The 25134-nt window shown below is 38.6% G+C and overlaps 2 protein-coding genes across 2 annotated transcripts; both read right to left on the bottom strand.

The window, feature by feature from the left end:
- Positions 1–2391: 2391 nt before the first annotated feature.
- On the bottom strand, positions 2392–10145 carry LOC139744825 (uncharacterized). The gene is made up of 5 exons (XM_071655240.1): positions 10037–10145; positions 8326–8543; positions 7425–7619; positions 6111–6219; positions 2392–2906 (listed from the first exon to the last, which is right to left on the bottom strand). Exons 1-5 carry the CDS (start codon positions 10143–10145, stop codon positions 2392–2394), a joined length of 1146 nt encoding a protein of 381 aa, XP_071511341.1.
- Positions 10146–16969: 6824 nt separating this feature from the next.
- Positions 16970–20247, bottom strand: LOC139744841 (actin CyI, cytoplasmic-like). Its single transcript, XM_071655254.1, has 4 exons — positions 20122–20247; positions 19415–19654; positions 18644–18890; positions 16970–17660 (listed from the first exon to the last, which is right to left on the bottom strand). Exons 1-4 carry the CDS (start codon positions 20245–20247, stop codon positions 17143–17145), a joined length of 1131 nt encoding a protein of 376 aa, XP_071511355.1. The 3' UTR covers positions 16970–17142.
- Between the last annotated feature and the right edge of the window lie 4887 nt (positions 20248–25134).

The raw sequence follows: 25134 nt of genomic DNA, 5'->3' as shown, positions 1-25134 counted from the left end.
CTTGTTTGCTATGAAGACATGAAAAACAAAAGAGAAAAACAAACTCAATGTGATTCTTTTTTTATGGAAGTGGGTTCATCACAATTTGAACTAGTCAAGTTTCAAGATAATATACAGAGCATCACCTTCAGTATTATCAATTACGAATTTTGTCAAATTAACTGGTATGCCATCGCTACATCTCGAAGGCAATTTGTTATAACAGTAACTTTGAATCAATTTTGAAGTACACTCCAAAGAGATTTTCTCTTTGGTACACTCATACACACGCCCGGGTGCATGCGCGTGCGTACACACACAAACACACACACACACACACAAACAAACACTCTTCCCCCCTCTCTCTCTCCTTCTCACTCTCCCCTATCTCACTCTCTCTCTCTCTCCCTCTTTCTCCATCTTTCACTTCCCTTCATCCCCATCTTGTTCCCCTTGAGATAGCATTTTCAAAATTATATCTGTCACTTTTTTGAAAAAAATACAAACCTGCATTTTATCTTCTTATTGCACACATCGACACGCAGTAGTAATGGATACACGTCATGTAATACCGAATGCAGTCATTATAGATTCTTATTTCGTAGTTTTCAAACCACATTATGTGATAGACATAAGGAGCATTGTAATGTTACGTGAGACCCTAACATAAACTAACGAATAAATGAAATACAAGCGAAATATCTTTAAAAAGCTTCGTTTATTTCTTAACTGATACAGCCTTCGCACCAAGTCGCCTATTGTCCATTAAATCATCTAGTTGTGCTTCTTGTGGCACCTGTTTTCTTCTAAAAGCGAATCAAAACATTAAGTCACAAACGTCGTAAAACTTAAAAACACCAGTATAGAAGGAATTCCAGTGCAGCAGAAAATTAGTCTGAAAAGAGAGGGCTTTTTTTAGCAAAACAATGAAAATTTGATTAAAATTGGATGAAAATAGGTATAGGTTGTACATAGAATTTTGAAATTTCTATTCCTTTTTTCACTCAAGCACAATCACGCCCAGGTCTCGTATCCTGATATATCTAACTGGTCATTATTCTGGAGTTATTCAACCAAGAATAACATTATGTTTTACACTTTGATAACAGAAACACTGATTTTTTCGTGTTGTTTTTCTTTTTTTACATGATCAATTTCTACAGAGAGTTATGAGATATTGATGTCACTAGCTCACTCATTTGCATATTCATATCAAATGCACAAGAACTGCTCTTCCAAAATTAGCGAAACCTTCTTAATTTTTATCCAATTTCGATCAAATTATCACTGTTGCACTCGTCAGATTTTTACTCTTTCTTGTCAGACTAACTTATATCTGGACGGGGATTCCTCTTTGAACTGGTCGAAGTTTGCTTTTGGCTTTTGACAGAACCTCACTTCACTATACGCGAGGCGAATTTCGGATGCTGTCAAACCCATTACTTTGCTTTGCCATGGAAATAAACATGGTTTCGAGTCAACTGACCAAAATACTTTGTATATTATCATTTATGATACAAATTATTCACATTTTTGTTTGTTTTTTACTGAGGAGGCCCTGCGAATCTTCGCACGTTCATTGCTACCACGCACCAAAGCAAGCACGATATAAGGAGTATAAATCAGGTTAGACATTTGCCAAGTTCCATCTACACATCTGGACGGTCACAATCAACAATCGAGAGCTGAGATAATTACCTGGATACCTGACAACAAGAGATGGCGCCCTGTTCGTTTGTTGGCCAAAACGTCCTGGACGTTCTATGACAAGGCACTGTGGATTTTAGTTGTATCAGTTTTATATCACCAAGAACAACAGCAACAACAACAAAGGACAACCAAAACCACCACATTATACCACACCTAGACTTTCACACAGTATAAGTGTCATGAATGACGTTGTTAATAGATACCATCCTGTCTAATCCTAAAAACTGGGTATTTATCGAGTTATGACATACTAAGTATTGATCAAAATAACGATCAGTACCCAACCTATAGTTCTAAAATGTAACAGTTAAAAACAAAAAGTATGAGTTCGCTCCACGAAAAAGTCATCCAGTAATACAACCAAAAAAAATGGACTTTAAAGAATTTGAAAGAAATAACAAAAAGTAACAGAAATAATTGCACTTCTCCTGCCGAGCCCAAACGAAGACGTATTACTTTGTCATGGTGGTACACCTTCCGTCTACGAAATAAAAAGTTTAAGGCTGTAAGTCATGATCAAACTAAAGTTTTCCTTTGACTAATGAAAGTAACTATAAGCTATCTTCCATAATCACCGGGTCTTTCTATATGCCACAGACTTTAAAGTAGTTCTTCATGATATTTACAAACAGCTGGAAAATGAAATAAACTACATTTTTTTCTTCAAGTTTTTTTTTTGTTGTGTTTTGTTTTTAGTACCGTTCATTTTCGACAGTATTTAGCAGTAGCTCCTTTTGGTGTTCTTGCTATATCGATCACTTTGTCAAATATGCGGGTATCGTGATTATCCGGAGTCCACTCTCCAGGTAGGTTTTTGTATATCAAAATGGAAAGCAGCGAAGCATCGTAACGGTGCTGTCCTACTTTGGATCCTTCCGGCGCGATGCACCTTAATTCCAGCGCGCATTTGAGCATCGGCTGCATAATGGCTTGCTGGATGACCGAACTGTTGACGTAGAGTTGTCGATTCGCCGCTGGGTAAGCCGCCAGGTCGTTCGATTCGTAGTACTTCCGGCGGTCAACGCCAAGTTTTTCATACATGAGAGGATTCGTGAAATAGTACTGGTGTCTAATCTTGTTTTTCTTCTTCGGGTCGAATCCGTGCCAGTGTGACATGAAGCCGTGGTGCTTGGTGGCGTACGGCACGAGGTCGTTCAGAGAGCGTTTGAAGCGCACCGCAGCATCACCCCAGAAAATGGCGCCAAACTCCCGCAGTGCTATCTGTATTGACAAAAAAAAATGTAATCTATGTAGAAGAAGTGCATTGGAGAGTGAAAGAATTTGCAAAGTAGCTTCATGCAAGCAACTCAGGCTACATATTTGCCCAGACAGGGCGAGTTTCAGTTTAGTTCATTTAGAAAAAAAACAAAACAAAACAAAACAAAAAAACCGCTTACTTGGGAACCTCCCCCCCCCCCCCACAAAAAAAAAAAAAACCCAACCAACCAACCAACCAAATAAACAATCAACAAACAACAACAACCAAAACGAAAAATTACCAACCAAACAAGCAGGTAAGCAAGCAAAGACTGATTAGGCCTATCTACACGAACATTCCTTTATGATTACAATTAGACGCGATTCAAAATATTTGACAATGTAAAAATAGATGTTTAACACTGTGAAGCTATATTTTGTGAAGCAGCTTTTAGATTGGAAATGCATAGCAAGATTTGGGATTACAGGTACGATCGGGATAAAGTTGCTTGCTTATAAATGCAGGGTAGATGTGCGAGTGTGAACCGGTGTGAACTGACCGCAAAATTTTGGTTGCAGCTCGTTATTCCGATGGTTCGTTATTCCGAAGGTTTTTTATTCCGAACGTTCGTTATTCCGAAGGTTCGTTAATCCGAAAATGAAAAAGGGTTGGATATTCCGAGGATTGATTGATCCGAAAATGAAATTAGGTTCGTTATTCCGAAGGTTCGTTGATCCGAAAATGACATAAGGTTCGTTATTCCGAACGTCCGTTAATTCGAAAACGAAATAAGGTTCGTTTAATAATCCAAAAATGTAATATGGTTCGTAATTCCGAAGGTTCGTTAATCCGAAAATGAAATATGGTTCGCTATTCCGAAGGTTTGTTAATCCGAAAATGAAATACGGTTCGCAGATCCGAAAACGAAATAATGCTCGATATTCCGAAAATAAAGTAAATTTCTTGAAGTGACAAAATACGGTGTTGAGAAGAATGCCAATCTTATGCGCCCTCACCCCATTTTCTGCGCATTATAGCCTTACATTTATCAGTAGTCTAGAATTATTCATCATCATAACAATTTAGGAGAGGCATGTTCACTTTGATAAGGGGATGCTTACATGCTCATACTCTCTTTGGACACATAAACACACACGCACGCACACACATACAAACACCCATGTAAACAGGCACACACAAATACATGCAATTCCACACAAACTTCTATCAGCAACGTAAAATGCCGTCGTAATTTGTCATTTCATTTGTACATGTTGATGAAAGTAGAGGTATTTTCTCCTCCAGAGGATGAGCTCGCTCTCCCCCCCCCCCCCCCTTCTGCTCCTCTTAATACGAAATGATTACCAATGTTTGGCAACTCTAACATGTCTCAAGCAGAAAAAAAATGATATGCGTGGACTTAGAATAAAAGCTATCAAGCAAATAAGCAATTAAATATAATCAACAAGCAGATTTCAAATGTAACATCTCTTTTAATAGGCTATTCACTGTGAAGAGTGGAATGTAATCGAAATTGTCCTACCGATCACACACTGGGTAAGAAATTATTTTTGCATGAATTCAATGAGAACTTAAATGCAGTTCTCCACTTTTTTGTGTGACATGGTAACACATGGAATTCATGTCGTTATGGTAACTGACAAAAATGTATAGGCCAGTGCTATGTATCATTTCTAGCTGTCATAAAGTAAAGAAAATTGCGTTAGCACTCCATTATGACAACCTTTGCCATGACACTATTGTCTTATTACTTTCGCAGGATTCTGAAAAAGTGACAGAGCCATGCTTGCATTCGGTTTAAGCCCAGGATACCAACTGCTACCTATACGCTCTTGTGTTAGACAGTCATCAAAAACACTGAATCTCTTGTGAAGAGAGGAATTTCATGAAACTTGTCCTACCGATCACACACTTTGTCAGAAATGATTTTTGTATGAATTCAATGAGAAGTTAAATGAGGTTCTCCTGTTTTAGCGTTCCAAAGGAATGTTTTCTATCTTTCACTGAAAAGAATGCTTCATCTTTCTAACCCCCCCCCCCCCACACACACACACACTCACACACACTTCCTCTGCCAGTTCCTCCTGCATGGCTCTGCCGTAGGTCGTTCAATTATCGGGTTAATATGAAATGCTGATACCGGTAATGACATTTTTCGCTATGAATCTAGTAATAATTACAGTTGCTATGCGTTATCATCATTGTTACCATCGATAATTATTGCCATTACTACCATCAATGTTACTTATTAGTCTTGTCCATTCGTATTGTCGTTACTGTTACATGTATTATTATCAAAATGTGAGGGTGTCTGAAGGTAGGCTATAGAAAAATCACACAGTCGATCCCCTACGCTCTAAATTCAGTCGCTCAGGTAAATAATTGTTCAGAGTGAATTAAAATCAAGACTATTCATCTACCTTGCTTTACCTGAAAATGATATTACACACGTGTATCATCCTCCCCAGAGACAATATCGAATTTTCATTTCGAAATATCATTTTTTTTTAAAATCACGACAACGTATTTTTAATCACAATGAGTTTATTACATTTTCGAAATTACGAACCTCATTTTATTGTTGGATTAACGAACCTTATTTCATTTTCGGATTAATGAGCCTTATTTCATTTTCGGATAAACGAGCCTTCGAAATAACAGACCTTATTGCATTTTCGGATTAACGAATCTTAGGAATAACGAACCTTCCGAATAACGGACGCTATTTCATTTTCAGATCTACGAACCTTCGGAATAACGTACCCTATTTCATTTTCGGATTAACAAACCTTCGGAATAACGAACCCTATTTCATTTTCAGATTATAGAACCTTCGGAATGGCGAATCCTATTTCATTTTCGGATTAACGAACCTTCGGAAACACGCCACAAGTGTTAGAATTAACGAACTCTTTTTCATTTTCGGATTAACGAACCCCTAGGTATAGGGAATTTGTGTGTTTCGGATTAACGAACCTTCGGAATAACGAACAGCTCCCAAAATTTTGAACTCCACATGAGATTGTGAGATAGTTACAAGTTCGTGAGTTAAATATGCAATTATTATAGACTAATGCTAAGATTGTTATTCTTAGGCCTTCACTAAAATAGAATATGGAAATTATGGAAAAGATGCAAAGATATATCATGCAGAGTAATTGTCAAATTTGAGGGAGCTGGTCGCAGTCGCGAGCATCTTCACTTACGTCTAAAATAATCGGCTTCCAAGCGTAGTTGTGCAGATTCCTCACGTGCTCTGGATACGAATTCCATGGAAATGGACGGACTTCAACATTACATAACTTCTTTACCTGAATAAGGGAAAAGGAAATTACAGCGAAAAGATTTATGGTTTCATTTAATCTCTTATCATTGATACGTGCGTAAATCGGGGCGTCTATAACATAGTTGTTGTTTTTATTATTTCTTGGTCTAGTCTTTAGCACATTATCTACAACCTTATCACGAAAGATATAATCAAAATAGTCATGCGCTGGTTTCGTCACACTACATCGTACATGTCACACTACATTCACTCACACAGCGTGCATAATGCACTTGAAAATGACTAACTGATGTGCATGTATTTCCACCTAAGTCTAATCGCCATGAACCCCCCCCCCCCCCCCCCATGAACAAAGAAACGATGCATTCCGATATTGTTATATTCTGACCGGCCTGTTTGTTGTTGTGTGTTTTTTTTTTCGGCATGAAAAAAACAGAAATAGGATTTCACGACAAAACGAATTTTAGACTGTGATGCAAATCAGAAATTGTAAGAATGCTTTGTTGAAATAATTTCCCAATAGGTTCATGAACCATTGCAGGCAAATTTCAATCCCCTTCAATTGGGAGCCGTAAAATGACGCATTAAAGGGGATGGCTAGTAACTGATCAGTGGGAATCAGTGGGAATGCTGGGGGATGATTGTTCCAGTCCTTGTGGGATTCATTTAAGGGTACACAACCCTGTACATTATAATATCTATTGTTGTGTGAAAATTGTTTGCATCACAATGGTCTCATATTCAAGTAATGTGCAGTTTAACGTTTCCAGGTTAGCATGCCTGTACAGTGACGGGGCATTAAACTGCACATTACTTGAATATGAGACCATTCAGAAGCAAATAATTTTCACACAACAATAGATAATTACATAATGTACTCTTAAATGAATCCAACAAGAATTGGAACAATCATCCCCAAGCATTCCCACTGATTCCCACTAATCAGTTACTAGCCATCCCATTTTATCACGCACTGAGAGTAAATTCACAATAAGCTACGGTTTACCCTATTATGAGCAATATCAAACATATTGTGAATTCCCTGTGCGATATTTATAGTTATGAAGGAGATATGAGGAACTGCTGGACCTTCGGGGAAAAAGCGACTACATTGAAAACAATTCTTATACATTATTTGAATAGTTAATCCAGAAATCCCAGGATCTCTGCTGGTTAGATAAGTTTTCAGAATTACTCATTTTCTTTTGCGACATTTATCGGTTGTCTCACCGATCGCAAGGTAGTAGCCTTGATGCCCAGGTCGTAAATGATGATCTTTTTCTCCGGCATCTTCTTCTGCGCAGAAGCAATGAAGGGGAGCGCCTCCCTGTAGTGATTATCGGAGAACGCCGAGACGATAGCAAATTGATCGTATAGGTCTTCGAACGAAGGTACGTGCTTCTCGATATCGATCAACGTCGACTCCTGCAAATCATGGATATCGATAGAATATCGTGATAATGTGAGAACATCGAAGTGACAACATGGGGCTGGGACAGCAGGTTAGATGGAGTACCGCGGTCACCTTCCCCAGTCTGCACATACAGCCGGGTTTGTTTGTGTTCTTGCTTGTTTTCTTTTCTTTTTTTTTTCAAGCCTTGTTATTTTGTAATGTTGCACAATAAGTTCCTGTGCGTCCGTTTGAGACTATTCATTACGTACCGTTTGATATACAAATCATATCGCATTTCCTCGGTAAAGACGAAAAAGGAGGTCTTCAGAAACATAATTATATACAAAAATGGATTGAACTTTGTAAACAGCCTTTAATTCAGTACGAAACTGACTGTCGCAGGGACTTAAGTGGTATGTTACATTTGACACAAACATTACGTAATGCATTTCACATCTTGTTCTGCGTCTTATTCAACAATCGCGTAACGAACTACCCTTCTTTTGTCTAACATTTTTATGTTTAAGAATTTAGAATGGCCATCATTTTACCATACCTAGAATTACTACGCTGCAATGCGTCGATAAGTTCAAGATAGATGAAACAAAAATTATCTTCGAGAGTTATAATTATTATGATATCAGCAATAACAATGATTACGACAATTTAAATAGCGATGATAAGAATTTTAATGAAAAAGAAAATGAGGGACAGAAGAATATGAGGAAGGTATATTACCACGACATCCGGTGGCAGGTTTTCTTGATCTGTTTGTGCCTGCTCAACTTTCCCCAAAACATCGCTGAGGGCGTGGTCGTCTTCATGTTTCGCTGACTCGTTGGCAGACGGAGCTGGTCGCTGCAAGGTTGATCCAATTGACTCGTCGCCTGGTAAGAATGTGCCGTAGGTCTCCTCGTGTTTCGCTGCTCTGATTTCAGTATTCTTACGGAGCATTTCTTCAAAGCCAAGAGGGTATAAAGTATATAAAAAAAGAACGCATGTATACGTGGAGAAAAAGAGAAGAATACTTGAAATTTACAGGTCAAATCTGAAGCATAATTTGAACAGTGAGTGGCTAGCTTTCAACGTGAATTCATCCAAAGGTGATTTATCGCAAGTGATGTCATTCATTCATTCATTCATTCATTCATTCATTTTTCATTTCCAACAAAAACATATAAATATATTACAAAAATTGAATACAGTGCATTAATTTCATCATACAAAGTAAAGGATAAATTTACAGAAAACTTGTAGGTATAGGAAAATGTTGGAAATGGGGAGGAAAGCTAAAAAGCTGAGCTTGTAGGCTGCATTCCCCCCACACGTAATACAAGAAATTATATGATCGATAGACTGATAAGCATTGAAAATGGATGAAACAAAGAAACTAAGACAAAAAGACCTATAACCTAACTTATCCGAAACAAAAACCCTGAACAAATCCCTACACTAAGTCGCTGTCATGCCGGAAAAGAGAGGAGAGAAACAAAATAGTATGTGTGTGTGTGTGTGTGTGTGTGTGTGTGTGTGTGTGTGAGTGTGTGTGTGTGTGTATGAGAGAGAGAGGGGGGGGGAGAAAGCAGCTTAATGCGTGGTGTGAAGATAAGAGAAAAAAATAGAAGGACACGAGAGGTAGTGGATGGATGGAGCCGCTTAGCTGTAATTCCAATAGAATATAAGGTTGGATTTTACACTTCTTTGCAACTTATGACTATAAAGAAAATATACAGAGAATTCCGTTAAACATTTCCGTTACACATTTCCTCTACTTGTTACTGACACATATCAAAGGTAATCATCATTCCCCCTGCGAAAGGGGTTTGTTTAGCTCTCTTTTATTTTGCTAGATATACATGCGGGAGTTTCAACAATTTAGTACAACGACTTTTTAAAGGGGCACATCAGTGCTGATTTGTTGATAAAGAGAACGAGTCGGTAAATATTGTTATGTGTAAAAAAAAAGGGAGAATCAAGAGACATTGATTGTCAGGTCTCATCTGTACACTATGCTGGTGGTATCGAGAAAACATTTTGAGCATCAAAATTTCACAACTTTCGAAATCCTTGTCCGATTGCTATGAAATTTTTATTCTTTTCATTTTCTCCACTCTCCCAGCCTATTATCAAAATGAACCCAGAGGGGGATCCAGAGGGGGCACACCGGGCGCGCGCCCCTCTTTATTTTTGGTTAAAACAAAAGAAATAAAAGGAAAATGGGGGTCCGTGCGCCCCCCCCCCCCCCCACTTTAATTTTGCAAAGGCTTCTCCCCTTTACGGAATTCCAGGATCCGCCCCTGGAAACCTGACTACGGAACTGCAGGGGTTTTCTTTAAAATGCGGCAGTGGCATATGCCACCATACTCGTTCAAAGTAACCAATCAGATGAAGGAAGTATCGACAGATCACAATATATAGCTGATAAAGAAACTTGGAAAAACATACTTACGAATGGTATGGTGTGTGTTGCTGGACAATACTACCAGAAGAGCCAGGAAGGCTGATGTCATGACGACGAGGATGCTGAAACACGTCCTCAGATTTCTTTGATCCTTCATGTTTTCCGGTAATCTGAGGGTCAAAGGATAATTTGTATTGTTGTAAGACATCCATTGTCTTTTTTTGACATTCCTTCTAGGTAGACATACACGATAACGGTGTAGCGCTATCGAGAATAATTATACTTCTCGCGGACACAACTTGCCCATTTCATGTTACTACTCGCACGGTACTCAACATCCGGTTCAAAGATCAATTAAATTTTTGAAGAGCACATAACTACAGCGAGTACTGGGGATGTTTTCTGTTGCTGTTACATCATATAAACATCCCAGGGTAATAATTACCCGATGATGGTCATACCAGTACCCGGTAGAATTGCCACATAACAGGCTCTTTGATTATCATGCAGAAAACGGAATCTGCAGGAGTATTTACAGAATAACATAGATGAGAACATTTAACCGCATAATTCCTGTGACATCAAACAAGACACTGAACATTCTCCTCCGATTCTACTCAAAATCACAATTTACTCGAAATCATATACTTAAGTATATTATATACGCTGTCAATCTCCAAATGTATTACCCACTTTCTCAGAACAGGACATGGTTTAGAACACTGTCTATAAAGGGGCGGATATTGTGAAGGGTATAGGTCGTGTTAACTCAAATAACGGGCGAAATTTTACAACAAAACACGCTCCTAACTGAATAATCATCAAAACATGCACAAGTAATCGACTTCAAAATCCGCATATTGTTTCTAACGCACACAGGTAAAGTCATACTTGGTACTTGGTACTAAGTACACTTGGTAGCCTTCCCTCCAAATTATTCCTTACGGAGTTTTAACTGGAGGTGCACGTCGCCTAGAGTGGTCTATCTTTCTTTTTAGCATGAGCTAATAAGCCGGTTCGGAGATAGCTCATGTGCACACGAGTACAAATGACCTTTCATTTTTCTCAGTTTGTTAGGCACTTCACTCAATTCAAAGCGACACAATGCAGCAGCTTGCCCAACATAGTAATTTATGGAACTCGTCTTCTAACAACTAATGAACCTTTGTAGTAAATGGTTCGTCAATCAACACTTTGGGAAGCATCTATTTCATTGTGCTGTTTTGAATACATTAACAAACTTTTTCTGTTAACATTGTCAAATACCAGGCTTGCTGTCAGGTGGATGTACTGGCAGACACCATTTATACATTTATTGTAAGGATGTCATGAATAATCATTTACAGAATAGATGCTTATCTCAGTGAAATTAAAAACCAACCTGTATCTCGGTACAAATGACCTTTTTCTGCTCATGCTCAAACTATAACCCCGAACTGGCTTATTGTAGATGGATCCGTATGTAGAGCATTTTTGAATGTCTCTATTGACCTTTTCTGTAATGTGGAAGGCATGAGTTTATTCCACTCAGCAGTTGAACGTTTAAATAATGAGTTGCCAGTTGTTTCTAATCTTGTGCGTTTCTGCCGGACTTGATGGGAGTATGGGTACAATACTTTTCCATGATATAGGACAGCATAAAGCGCATACACCACAATCTTGCACAAGCCATTCATGGTGACGAGTTTTAAGTGCAACAAGAATTAAGACACCCTTTGGTGCCCACGGGACCATGGCGTCACTATCTTCTATTATAAGCAGTCCTCCCTCCCCCCCCCCCCCCCCCCCCCCCGACGTGCGTAGTCAACCAAAGTCTTATGAACAGCCTTCGCAGCGGCTTTTCAAATGGAGCATTTATTTTCAGGAAAATCTTCATGATTAAAAGCAGGGATCGTTCAATGACCACACTATAAAGAAAATCCTTCAGATCCTGCTTAATACTTTAAGCCTGGAATTCTGCTTTGTAGATTCTGAGCTAGAAGACAGTGTTCTATTGTATTATCTGAGCGGGACTACCGCGGCGATTTCCAACCTCACAACACATTGTCATTGCCTCATTGCAGTTCTGTTGGAGATTATTGTGCACACTGACTTGAAGTTGCATAGAATAAAACATGCGGATTTCTTCTATAAGATACAATTCCATTATTCAGAGTTGTTGAAGAGTTTATCAAGCTCCTGAGAATATCTGTTATTTTGGTAGAATGCGTTCTTATAACATTGGGTGTGGTAAAAACAGAATCTATTCGGCCTCATTTTGTTACGACGTGGTATCTAATCTTGACCCTTAAAACTCATAAAATAAAAATAAAAGATAAACCACGATGTAAGAACCACTAACGTAACCGCCGGTACCTATTATCTAACAGTAAACTCGTGTGTGTGTAATATAAATTTACTGTGATTCATCAAACTGCAGTGTATATTATACTGATAAAATCAGTCTTATGAGCACCCCAATACGGTTTTATTTCCTCGTTTTCCACCGATTTTTCCCCTTCAAGAAAAGTCCCACCTAACGACAACAAAAGTTGTAGCAAGCTGTCATGTTTATACTTACAAAATGGCAGATCTGTCCATCCAAGCACTACATTGAGAAGGAACTCTTTGAAAATACAGTAATGTCCTAATCACAGCATGTGCATGTCAAAAGCGAGAGCTGGCTTGCAATTAATGCATCAGTCATATCAGGATGACTAGACTATAGTTTAGTACTGCATTCAACGCTGTTAATTTATGGATGTTTTTCTTCCGAATAAGCATGTAAGCAAATAAATGAACCATTCCATTCATCGTTTGGTTTCTTTTTTTAATGTTTTTTTATTCGTCAGTTACCAATGTATTCAAGTTCATGGTGTTTTTCCCAAGGACTGCTCAATTCACCTGTCCTTAGTATTCCAATACTTGGGATCCACCTGTCCCTAGTATTCCAATACTTGGGATCGAGTGTGTGTGCACAAGTTGTTACTATGTCTGGCAGTCGAGCGGTAAGCATTCTTGTTTTTACAAAATATAAAGGAATGCATTAGATTTGAATACATAACGTACTGACGTGGACAATATAATTTTGATAATGCAAACATGAAATCCATTCTACACGCATACAAGCCCATAAACACACTGACAAACGGACACACACACATACCACATACATACTGTATGTATATATTTTGATGTTCGTTCAGAGTATTCAGTCATAATATATGTTAGGGTGGTAATGTTCCAACAAAAGATCGTAACACGCAAACCATCAGTAACGCGTATGCGTTGATGATCTATAAATTCTATGCCATGACCATACTGCCCTACTTTGGCAAAAGGAAGCAAGTGACATTTTCATGGATATTGAATTTTTTTATTGATTAGGCATATTTGAGGCATGCTCTATTAACTGAAAAATCCAACAGTTACAATTTTGGCCCATTTCTGAGATATTCGGGTGGCAAAAGGAAGCAAGTTACAACCTCGTGATATGATTGTCATTTGCTTCCCTTTGCCAAATCATTTATATTTACACACAATCTAAAATACTTTGGCAAAAGGGAGCAAGCAACATCCTTATGATATGATTGTCACTTTCTTCCTTTTGCCATTTCTTTAAATGTTTGTTACAAATCTATAATACTTTGGCAAAGGGAAGAAAGTATAACATTTGTCATGATTTGATTGTCAATTGCTTCCTTTTGCCATATTTTTCATGTTTGCTAAAAATCTGAAATACTTTTGCAAAAGGAAGCAAATTACAACCTCAATATATGATTGTTACGTGCTTCCTTTTGCCAAACTATTAATATTTGTACACAATCTAAAATACTTCGGGGAAAAGGAAGCAAGTGACATCCTTATGATATGATTGTTACTTGCTTCCTTTTGCCATTTTTTATGTTTGCTACAAATCTATTATACTTTGGCAAAAGGAAGCAAGTAATATACTCATAATAATGAGTTTCTATGGGAATATCAAAATTCTTCGAATTGTCATGAATGTATAACCATATGACTTGCACGAATACCTACATTTTTTCTCATCACAAATTCCCATGTTGAAGGGTCTACCCAAAAAAAAAAAAAAAAAAATTATTTCTTCATTTGTAGCATTTGTACTCGATGTCACTTGCTTCCTTTTGCCAAAGTAGGGCAGCATGGTATAGGTCCCCTATACATGGTATATGTGTACAATGTATACAGATACACTGTGGAATATCAGGCATATAGTGTGTCCATTACAATATACAGTCTTTAAGGTTATAGATGGGTGTAAACAATGACCTAGTGTCGAACGTAAGGGTCTACACCATGAATGAACTTGACATTCTACCGAGGGCTTTCTCAATACTTCGTACGTGGCACTGCGTCGGATTAACATCACTACGTTGAGTGCCAGTTAGGCGTGGACCCGTCTTGTCGGGCTTCTGCAAAGACAATAGTCTTGTAATGCCCGCCCATTTTCAGTAAGTTTCCACTGAATGTCCAACGTAAGTACCTTGTCTTTTTTTTTTAAATTGCAGTAATGACTGCTACTATTTGAGATGATTACCCTGCGGAGTATGTGAATTTATTGTACTTCTTTTGACAGGAATGTATAGGGTATTAAAGAACGATGTTCATTATTTTGTGTACGCATACCGGCTCCTCTTATATCCCATGATAACAAACACATATAACTGAACGAAACAACATGCCCTCACACTGTGCTAGCTGAATATAACGACAAAAGAACATTAACGAAGATTGTGACTTACAGTGTGTTTAGCGTATTTACTGTTATCATCCCGAATCGTTATTCACATTTAGGATACCAATTCATCTTTATCATGTAGAAGGGAGTAACCAAATCGAGGTGTGTCTTATGATTGATTACTACTGCTTAAAAGTGACAACCGGTCCATAATGTCCAATCGAAATACTTACATCACTGCGTTCTTTGTTGACGAATATCATTTCCTTGTCACCTTTCTCACGCGACACCGCTCCGGAGAAGCCATAACATTTTAGTTAACGCAGGCCACTCTAATTTCTCCCGCTGGAGGAGATCGATCAAGAAAATACAAATTTCACTGCCGTAATAAAGACTGTCTAAACAAACAAGCTATCTCATTAAACGTCTTGAACCTCGAGTACGTGTATACACAATGTAGATTCTTCCGCGGGTGCAGTTTCCAAAATACATTGCGTCAAGTGCGCTACACCCAGAGTTCCTCGATTGTATCCATACTCCACTGATCGTGTGCACCGAGATCTTACTGCCGTCCAGTGCGATTGAAAAGGGGAAAAATCGTAGACCAATCGAGAAAGAAGGATACTGGGCAAATCAATATGGTCTGGGTCTTCTTTGGACAAAAAATCAATTTCGCTCATTCGCGTCATGTCGATGCACATGCAGAGGTTATTCACGGCTCGTTGTGTATAATGTACATTGTAGTTCGACATGGACTTCAGAAGCCTTAGTAAGGCTGGGGATGGAAGTTGTAAAGAAACTGGAAGACGATTTACATTTTAGCAAATCTGAGCAAAATCATAGCAAATCTAAGCCAACAAATCAGACGGGCTTAGTTGAGGCACATGCAGAAGTCAATAAGAGTGGCTTCGCGAAGAAGACAAAAAAAAAATGAATGTGATGAATTTTGTGACCATAGATAATTATCTTTTAAAGATACCAGTCATCTATGATAGGAGGATTGATTATCATTATATTTTTGTTTGCTTAAAAAACACATAATATAATATACAAGAAAACATTTCATAAAACATTTATTGTGCAGATTACAGAAATTGCTTCTTATAGGTCATTTTCTGGTCAACACAATAATCGAAGACTTTTCATTGATAAATATATGCTTAACGTAATATTTTAACTTATATCCTCTTTGTGGTAAAAAATATTTTTAAAAAATGCTGAAAACTGCTCATAAATGCAAGGAAGCACACCTTATCGGACAGACGACAAGAACACAACCAGGAATTCATTCGTTTACAAACTAGAAACGCTTCTTTACTTTAGCCCTCCTATCTCTCTCCCTCTCACTCTTTCTGCCTTTATATCCACTATCTGTCATATTATCTACGTTTTCAGCTCGTTTTGTAATTACTTCTTAATTCATTACGCTTTAATATCATGCTTTCTTTATCAACAATTTTTAGCTCTAGGATGGCGCAAATTAAAGTGAAAATTATTAATTTCTACCTATACAATCTACCGAAGTCGTAGGCACTTATCATAATAATCAGCGTCATATACTAACTTTTCAGAATTCACAATCAGTTCTAGATTTTGCTTAGACTAACTGAGACAAAAAAAAAAGAGAACAGTTCAAATATGAAAATAGAAACGATGGTGAAAACGTGTTGCAATGTTAACTGTCTTTATTGCAATTACTTTTGAGCAATCTCGAGAATAATGTACAATCTTGGAAAATACTTACGCTGCAATAACATTAAACAATAATTATGTGATATATGGACCGTTGACTGATAATCTTTCAATATTTCCTGATACAAAAGAGATAGATGTTGACGAACACGTAGAATATAATGTCTGATACGAATTTACGTGAGACGGGATCCTAACAGGAAGTGAATTGGCTAAAAAAGCCCCCGATCGCTTCGCTGGTTAATAAGATTGAAGTCGTTGTCAGTGACCATTGTATACACCTCTGTAAGTCTTACCGCTCGGTTTACTCTGTCCAATGGTGATGTGGTTGACACCAAAGGAAAATAATGGTAAATCCGACTACCTTTGCTTGACCAACGCAACGCACCAATATTTCCATTAATAGAAACATATATCTTTTTTGAGAATTCAGAGATGAAAAGGAAGATTTTCGTGTCTTATTCTTCGTTCTCCCTATATTATGAAACAAGGCAAAGTATAATATAGTGTCGGAGATACTGCGCTTATACGGAACCTCAAGGGAGTTTTTATTTCCGACACGCCAAGTAGTCAAGGCAAAGGATCACTAATATAATTCATGTGGTACCTGTACAAGACTGAGTTTACGCGTTGCATTTCGGCTGCTTCGTGTAGCATCCATCAAATTTGTAACCAATAATTCGTTTTATCAAGTCGCGCTCGACAATAATACTGTTTGTATAGTCTGAAGAAAATGGCGTTGAGCACGCGTTCCAGGAGCCACGGTAGTGTTCACTGGCGTCTCCTAGAAGCACTTCCTATGCACAATGCTTGGCCCAGACTCGTCGTACTCCTGCTTGCTGATCCACATCTGCTGGAAGGTGGAGAGGGAGGCGAGGATCGAACCGCCGATCCACACGGAGTACTTCCTCTCAGGAGGAGCGATGATCTTGATCTTCATCGTTGGTGGCGCCAGCGCCGAGATCTCTTTTTGCATGCGGTCGGCGATGCCGGGGAACATGGTGGTTCCTCCAGACAGGACGGTGTTGGCGTAGAGGTCCTTTCGGATGTCGACGTCACACTTCATGATGCTGTTGTAGGTGGTTTCGTGGATACCAGTTGACTCCATGCCGAGAAAAGAGGGTTGGAAGAGAGATTCAGGCGCCCGGAAGCGTTCGTTGCCAATGGTGATGACCTGACCGTCGGGCAGTTCGTAGCTCTTCTCCAAAGCGGAGGATGATGCAGCCGTTTGCATCTCCTGCTCAAAGTCGAGTGCCACGTAAGAGAGCTTTTCCTTGATGTCGCGAACAATTTCTCGCTCGGCTGTGCAAAAATAATATCAAGAAAAGTGATGTAATACCCTTTCAAAATATGAACACAAGCATGTAGATATGATTATTTTGAGAGGATGACTAGGAACGCGAATAGATAATGTAGTGTTGTTATAGCGCCAGCTATGTCAAGACCGGGTCATGCAGAGAAGGATTTACATGGCCGGAATAAAGTGACAGGCCGATGTGGATGTTATTCCCCAAAAGATGTGTATCGTGTTCTCCTGTGACTGTGTCGCGTGAATGAGAGTGATTGCTACAGATAAGAACTTAAAATAAACAAGATTAATGTTCAAAAAAATAGGGAAATTAGCTTTTTTTTTCTCCAGACCTGGAACTATGTCAATAACAAACGTGATATGATTCTTTGCAAGGATATTAGCATAGGCAAACGTATTGAAAAAATGGACAGTATTACAAACAGATAGCCGAACGACTGAATATCGTGCAATGGAAAACAAAATAATCTACTTTTCAGTTAAGAATGATATAACACGATTAACCTCTCTATTAGACATGTTAGACGACAAAGTTATTGGCTAGTACTTAGTTTTTGTGGTAAACTGATAATGTAATATCTGTCAAGTTCATTTAGTGCCGTTCGAGTTCTTGAAACAGTTATACATGTACACGTGTATAATGCACTGAGTAAAAAGTGCGACAACAGAGGAGCTGTTTGCCTTCGTGAGTATGTATGTATGCACTTGTTTCTTTTTCTTCGGGTGATATCCTTACTGTGTGTTTACTTTGCTCTGCGAATAGAGTGAAGTGCTATCTCGTACGTGTGCATGCTATGGCTCCGAACTCCTACGCTCTGAGGATCGCCATTGAGGCACCCTGTGCATTAGATCATTTAATTACCCACAAATTGCATAGGGCATTGGTTTCGTCAGGTGCATGAACGCCTGGATTCGAACCTGTGACCTTCAGTGCCTGCAGTGCGATTGCTGCCTATCGACCAGGCAAAAGACTCACCGGTGGTAGTGAACGAATAGCCCCTCTCCGTCAGAATCTTCATGAGGTAGTCGGTGAGGTCACGGCCGGCCAGGTCGAGGCGGAGGATGGCGTGTGGCAGGGCGTAGCCCTCGTAGATTGGCACCGTGTGGGAGACTCCGTCACCAGAGTCGAGCACGATGCCGGTGGTTCTGCCGGAGGCGTAGAGGGAAAGCACGGCCTGGATGGCCACGTAGAAGGCTGGTGTGTTGAAGGTCTCGAACATGATCTGTAATAAGAGGAACAGGCACATGACAAAAACAAATGCAATACACCTCATACACGCAGTAATCTCTTTCACATCACAAATCTCCAATCCAGAAATCAGTACTCATTATTCTATTGTTGTACATGTACTTTAAAAATTGAGTGAACTTATCAGACACCTTCTGAATGTAAAGCGGACAAGAAAGCAAGCTAAAGAATGATGAATGGACAAACAGACAACTGCAGATAAAGATGAAATAGAAAAATGAATGAAACTTTCTTCTTCAGATAACTAGATATAGATAGAATATATTCAGGAAAAAGATAACTAAATTTATAGAGGACTTTTAAGTGATAGCTTTATCTCTCGACACTCAATTTGATTGATCTTTACACAGAGATTGCTAGCAATATAGTAGATAGACAAATAGATAAATTGCAATTATGGATATACAACATTTGTATAAGTAGAAATACGATTATAATACTTTGATTAGTTATGAAGATTATCTGCCTATGGGTAATATGGTAAGAATGGCCTCGTACCTGTGTCATCTTTTCCCTGTTGGCCTTGGGGTTGAGTGGAGCCTCGGTGAGGAGGACGGGATGCTCCTCCGGGGCGACACGGAGCTCGTTGTAGAAGGTGTGATGCCAGATCTTCTCCATGTCGTCCCAGTTGGTGACGATGCCGTGCTCGATGGGGTACTTGAGGGTCAGGATACCTCTCTTGCTCTGGGCTTCGTCTCCGACGTAACTGTCCTTCTGCCCCATTCCCACCATGACGCCCTATATGTTCGCAAATAAATGGACATAGATGTGTCCTTCGTTTATTATTATCATTCTTTATTATTCATTCGGCCAAATGAAAATGACAATAACAGTAACATAACATACAATCACATATTTGATATTTGATATTTGATATTTCAATATCTTAGTTTGATATTTTCCTTGCACAAAAACACATCCAAGAAAATGATTTAGTTTTAAATCTACACAAAAAGAGAAGAAAACTATACGTATACTGTGTTCTCAAGTGAAAGTTTATAACTAGGTATTTGTTGAACATTTGTAAATATTATAACGCAACTTTATCAATCTAGCGAAGTTACAGTAATGTTTGAATTAAAAGTAAATATCTGCGTCTGATGTTCCTATTGGAAGAAAGTGGTGAGACTGGTACAATGGTCAAAGCATTCTATCATCAATGGTACAATGAAATGGTTTTTGCCAGGAATTTATCTATCGGTCACCTGATGTCTCGGCCTGCCGACGATGGACGGGAAAACAGCCCGAGGCGCGTCGTCACCGGCGAAGCCAGCCTTCACCATACCTGACCCGTTGTCGATGACCAGAGCGGCGATGTCGTCATCACACATTGTGTCGGATTGTTTTTACTGCTCGTTATGAGAAGGTAATGACAGGAATGTGCCTCTTGCTGCTGAAGGAAACGAAACAAAGTCAAAATGAAAAATGAAACGTAATGTTATCATAAAGCTATATAGTTTAAAGGATTTCCCGACAAGTTGTGTCATCATCTTCACCGTGATTATTGACAAGCTTCTGAAATGCAAACTCATCAAGCAATCAGTTAGCTCCTTCACACACTTTTCCTTAGCTGCTTCTGATGCCTGTAATTATCACACGAAAATTGTGAAGTCTTAAATTGACTACGTAATAATGTACACGAAGACATGCCTCAAGGAAATTCGTTAAGATGAACATTAACCTGTCATATCTAAATAGGATTTAATTAGATCGTAAGTCATCCACGTTACTGCAAAACGAATTTCATCCCTGTTTTACAATACAATTTGAAGCTGTGATCTTCACATTATGATTCCAGTACACATAAATAAGTATGTTTAGCTCTTTCTGTGCCACGTTCGCATGCACGACTCAGTCGTCGGCGTGCCAACTTCGCATATATTCTGCTCAAACGCACAAACCCGCCCAAACCGATCAACATTTCTCGCGGGTCAGTTCCTGTCACACGTAGCTTGCATTTCATTTTATAATGGTGATGAAATATCAACCGGTGTTCCTTACTGGACTTGAAAGTAAATTCGTGGTTTCTGTCAATGTTTTGTGTGCAAAGTCATGCCTCTACAACAATACAGCTACTGTTCTTTTGCGAGAAAATAATCATAGATTTGTCAATGCAAATTTACACCAAAGTAAAGCTATAGACATTTTTCGTACAAATTTGCTCATTACACGTCGAGGGTAACAACAAATCTGCTGAAGTTACATGGATTTGAAAAGCAGAATGTGTGCCTAAAGCAGGACTACGTTGGTGTCTCAGAATGATGTGGCACACAGGGGGTTTACACCATAGCATATAGAAAGTTAGCTGGTCGCCTTGCGCACTATGCGGGAACCAACCCTAGAGGGCGCTGCTTCTGCGCCCCTCGATCGACTCCTTCCTGTCTCGTGGGCATCAAACGAAACTGCGGGGGGGGGGGGGGGGGGGTAATTAAGCTCCATAGCAACGTTCATATACATTATGTACAAAGGCGAATAACTTGCTCTTGCAGCAGCTAGATAAAACTCGCTTGAAGAAGAAGGGACAGTAATTTAATTCGATTTAGACAGACTTGGCGGATGAATAAGATTATCACATGCCTGACGATGTTAGCAAGATAAGCTTACTATTTCCTTGCATTCCCGGAAATGTCCATTTACACCAATTCCATGACAGGCGGGCACAAGGAACATCCTCACGTAGCAATGCCGTTTCAACATAAGGTTTATCTATAATTTAGCTCTTGCAAAGTTGAACACAAGACAAATTATCACGAGATGCACCGTTCTATAAGACGCGTTTGACTATTAACGATTATTCTACCTGACAACTTTATACATTCAAAGTAGCAAGTAAACCAATATTAGTGGTGCTCCAAATGATCATGATGCTACATTTAAAATTATGTGTTATTTAGTGTATAATTGCTTGATAAAGTCATGCCATAAAGGGTTCAAAATTTCAACTTTTGGAATATTACGGAAACATTGAGAACTGTTACCTTTTCAATCTCCTGCACACGAAAGATTCCTAGCGCTCTTCATAAAACTGCACGACATTGTAAAGTATTCAGTAATTTACAAGAGAAATCTATGCTACATGCAAAAACACACATACCCTCCCTCAACTTATGAGGAAACATAACCATTTGTTAGTTTTTACAAAACGGAAAAATCTCGTGGAAGATATTGCTTATTTAAGCAAAGAACAATTTCAGAAAACAGAAATCATATTATACATTCTGTAAAGAGAACATTCGGCCGTAAATTTGAAATAAACTGCAAATGACGACGAAATGTTCTCACTCAACGCCAACAGATATCGTTAACTGCAAAGTGTTAATACAAAATGGTATTTTAAGTTCTATGAGGCTGATAGAAAAGAAGTCATTCTAGTTCGGTGTTAGCCGCCGAATCATAGCTTACATTGCAAATTAAAGCTAAGTAGATAACTATACAGCTATCATGGTACTTCCCTAGATCAGCGCACACATTAATGACATCGACATCCTCAAGAAATTACGCAGATGCATACATAAGTGAACTCCCAAATTGACTTACCCCGCTTTTGATGTTCACCCGACAACCACCTGTGCTTGAATGAAAAGTCAATATCTTCCACTCGCAGAGATATATTAATGTATGCTAATGATATCTCGACCAATCCGATCCGTGACCATATATGGCAATGGTTTCGCGGAGTTACACGAGCAGGTTGTCTGCCTGCTGAAGGAACGGTTGGGTGGAGCACGTGACAGGGGAGAGAGGGAGGACGGGGTGCGTGGTGAAAGGATGAACACTTTTATACCCTGTTCTTCCTCCCTATACTTTTCGCCCAAAGAGCTGGATAATCAAAATTAGACCTTACCCATAATTTGAACCCTTGTATTGCATCCTTGAGACTTTGTATCTTCTCATGAAATTATAAAACCATACTCCATAGACTGATACAGGTTATGCGAACAATCTTGTCGTGCACGGAACCCAATTCTTATGTTCTGGACTGGTTGACTTTTTTTTAGATGAGTAGGCCTAAAGTCGGAAATATCGACCAGTGAATCTTGGCATTTGCAGTCGATAGAAATCTTACGAGTGGAACGGAATCTTAAAGTTTATTAACTAGAAAAACGAAGACATCGTTCTCTTTAGCTAAGTATCATGAGTACAGTATAATTTCTTGTGCTTAAATCTCTTGCAAGAAAGAAGAAAATCATAGTATAGTGTTATCTGAAAGGTAATGCGTATTATCTAATTTACATTCTATCTTAATTGCTTCTGGGAGATCAACTTTACAACTCTTTCCATTGTAAGTACAATGTGCAAGATAAAGAGATAATAACATTATCACTATGATCGATGACCATTCAAAATAATGCAACCGTTCTATCTCCATCGCTGCAATAAACATTCAGTCGATTCAGCAGAGTGTGCGTTAAATACCGCACAACTAGAAAAATATGAAATGTCAGGTATAGGCTAACCGGGTTGTCCCCCTTTTGCCATTGAATGACTCATAGAGCTGTGACGTTTGCCAGGAATAACTAGGCATCCTTGACCAATCAGTGACATCTTGATAGTGTAAACATAGGCACAGATGATAGCTGCTGCTATGGGGCCATCGAATAAGGAATAAGTTTAACATGAAATTTGAGAGGCCTGCACGTAATGGCTACAGGATGATTTTCTATTCATTTAGATCAATCTATGACGTGTGTCAGCATTGGTCAGTGCCTATTCTCTTATAAGCAATCTTTTTATTTTCTTTATTTCTCTCTACTCTAAAGCCGAATAAGAGTGAGACAAGAACAAAAGGCTACTGAGACTAATTTCATTTTCTTTTTTATCACTTTTACTACAGCCAGATTGCAAAAACACGTTATCAACAAATTTTGATGTTTTTGTTTGTTTTCATCTGAATCGTTTCTTATCATGTGAGTATGATTCATGTACATTGATTCACGGCCCCTTTGAGAAATAGCTTTTGCTGATTGGGCATTTTTTTTTTTGTTGTATCCGTGGAGAAATAAAATTAATTAAATGAAATAAAATATTTATTGGTTTGTTTTTATGACTCTGATAAGTAGACAAAATGTCCTTTGTCTTTCAACACCATGCGTTTCTTGTAGGCATGGTAGACCTAGTGAGAAAAAGAAGTCAAATGATTATATTCTCTTTATTTATTAATGTTTTTTTGGGAGGGGAATGGGGCTATTGTTACTTGCGTAATAATAATCATCTGACATCAACTACAGTTACCTACTTTATGGAGAGACAGAGTTAAGAAATCAGTTGAGGATAGAAAACGCAGCTCTAGACGTTTTGATGACACTTCTTCTGCAAACGTGTCTATTTACAGTCTCTCAAAGACAGACAAGATTATCATAATGTATAATCACAGTCGTGACTAGAGTAAAGTGTGCGATGCGTGACGTCATAATTATGTGCAGGGGCTTGCCGGAAGAGGGTCAATCCGGGCCTTCCTGTCCCCTTTGGCTGGTGATGTTCCACTTTACCAGGGGGAGTTTGAAGTTCCCAATTCAATTTCCCAGCTTACAGTATATGCTGTCCGTTCCATTGGAGTTAATGGATTATATTGGACAGAGGTCACACGTGTACTAGATATCATAGCTGACGCAGACCAAACATAATTATGAAGAGTTTGTTCGCAAAAACCAATAAATCCATTTTTGAAGATTTTGAAGTACGGTCTCTGTCATAAAGTACAAGATAATACCTTTTAAATGATATATTGGTCACAACATGAATGGTACATTTTTAAAGTTATGGTCAAAAGAAGCAAAATTTTTCTTATTGTTCTCTTTATTTTTCTTGACCTGTAATCGCATATAATGATATCTCCATTTGGCAAGTATTGATCGATTGATTTTATTTCCGTAAAATAAAGATATGTACTTTACATCTTATGGAATAATACAAAGAAATTATCACAAAAGTACATGAAACTGCGGCTGGATGGCCCTACTCAGCTCCGCCCTCATGGTGCAGCTGTTCTACCGAGGTTTTTGCAAACAGACTCTTCATATACATTTTGTAGTAATTATGCCAAAACCTGCTTTCATTTTCGTTTTTCTTCTATAACATCGACAGGATAGTAAGATTGACATAGTGCGGGTACTAGAGTTAGCTGCATATCATTATGGAATTCGAATGAGGGTAGTTTGGAAGAAACAAAACAAAACAGCTGGGACCATCGTAATACATTCCACCTGACTTAGCATTTC

The sequence above is a fragment of the Diadema antillarum genome, unplaced genomic scaffold (genome assembly GCF_040938485.1).
Source record: "Diadema antillarum isolate AM-2024a unplaced genomic scaffold, OU_Dant_1.0 seq00001214_RagTag, whole genome shotgun sequence".
NCBI classification, from domain to species: domain Eukaryota; kingdom Metazoa; phylum Echinodermata; class Echinoidea; order Diadematoida; family Diadematidae; genus Diadema; species Diadema antillarum.
Note: the sequence above shows the minus strand (reverse complement) of the source record. Positions and strands in the feature narration are given on the sequence as shown.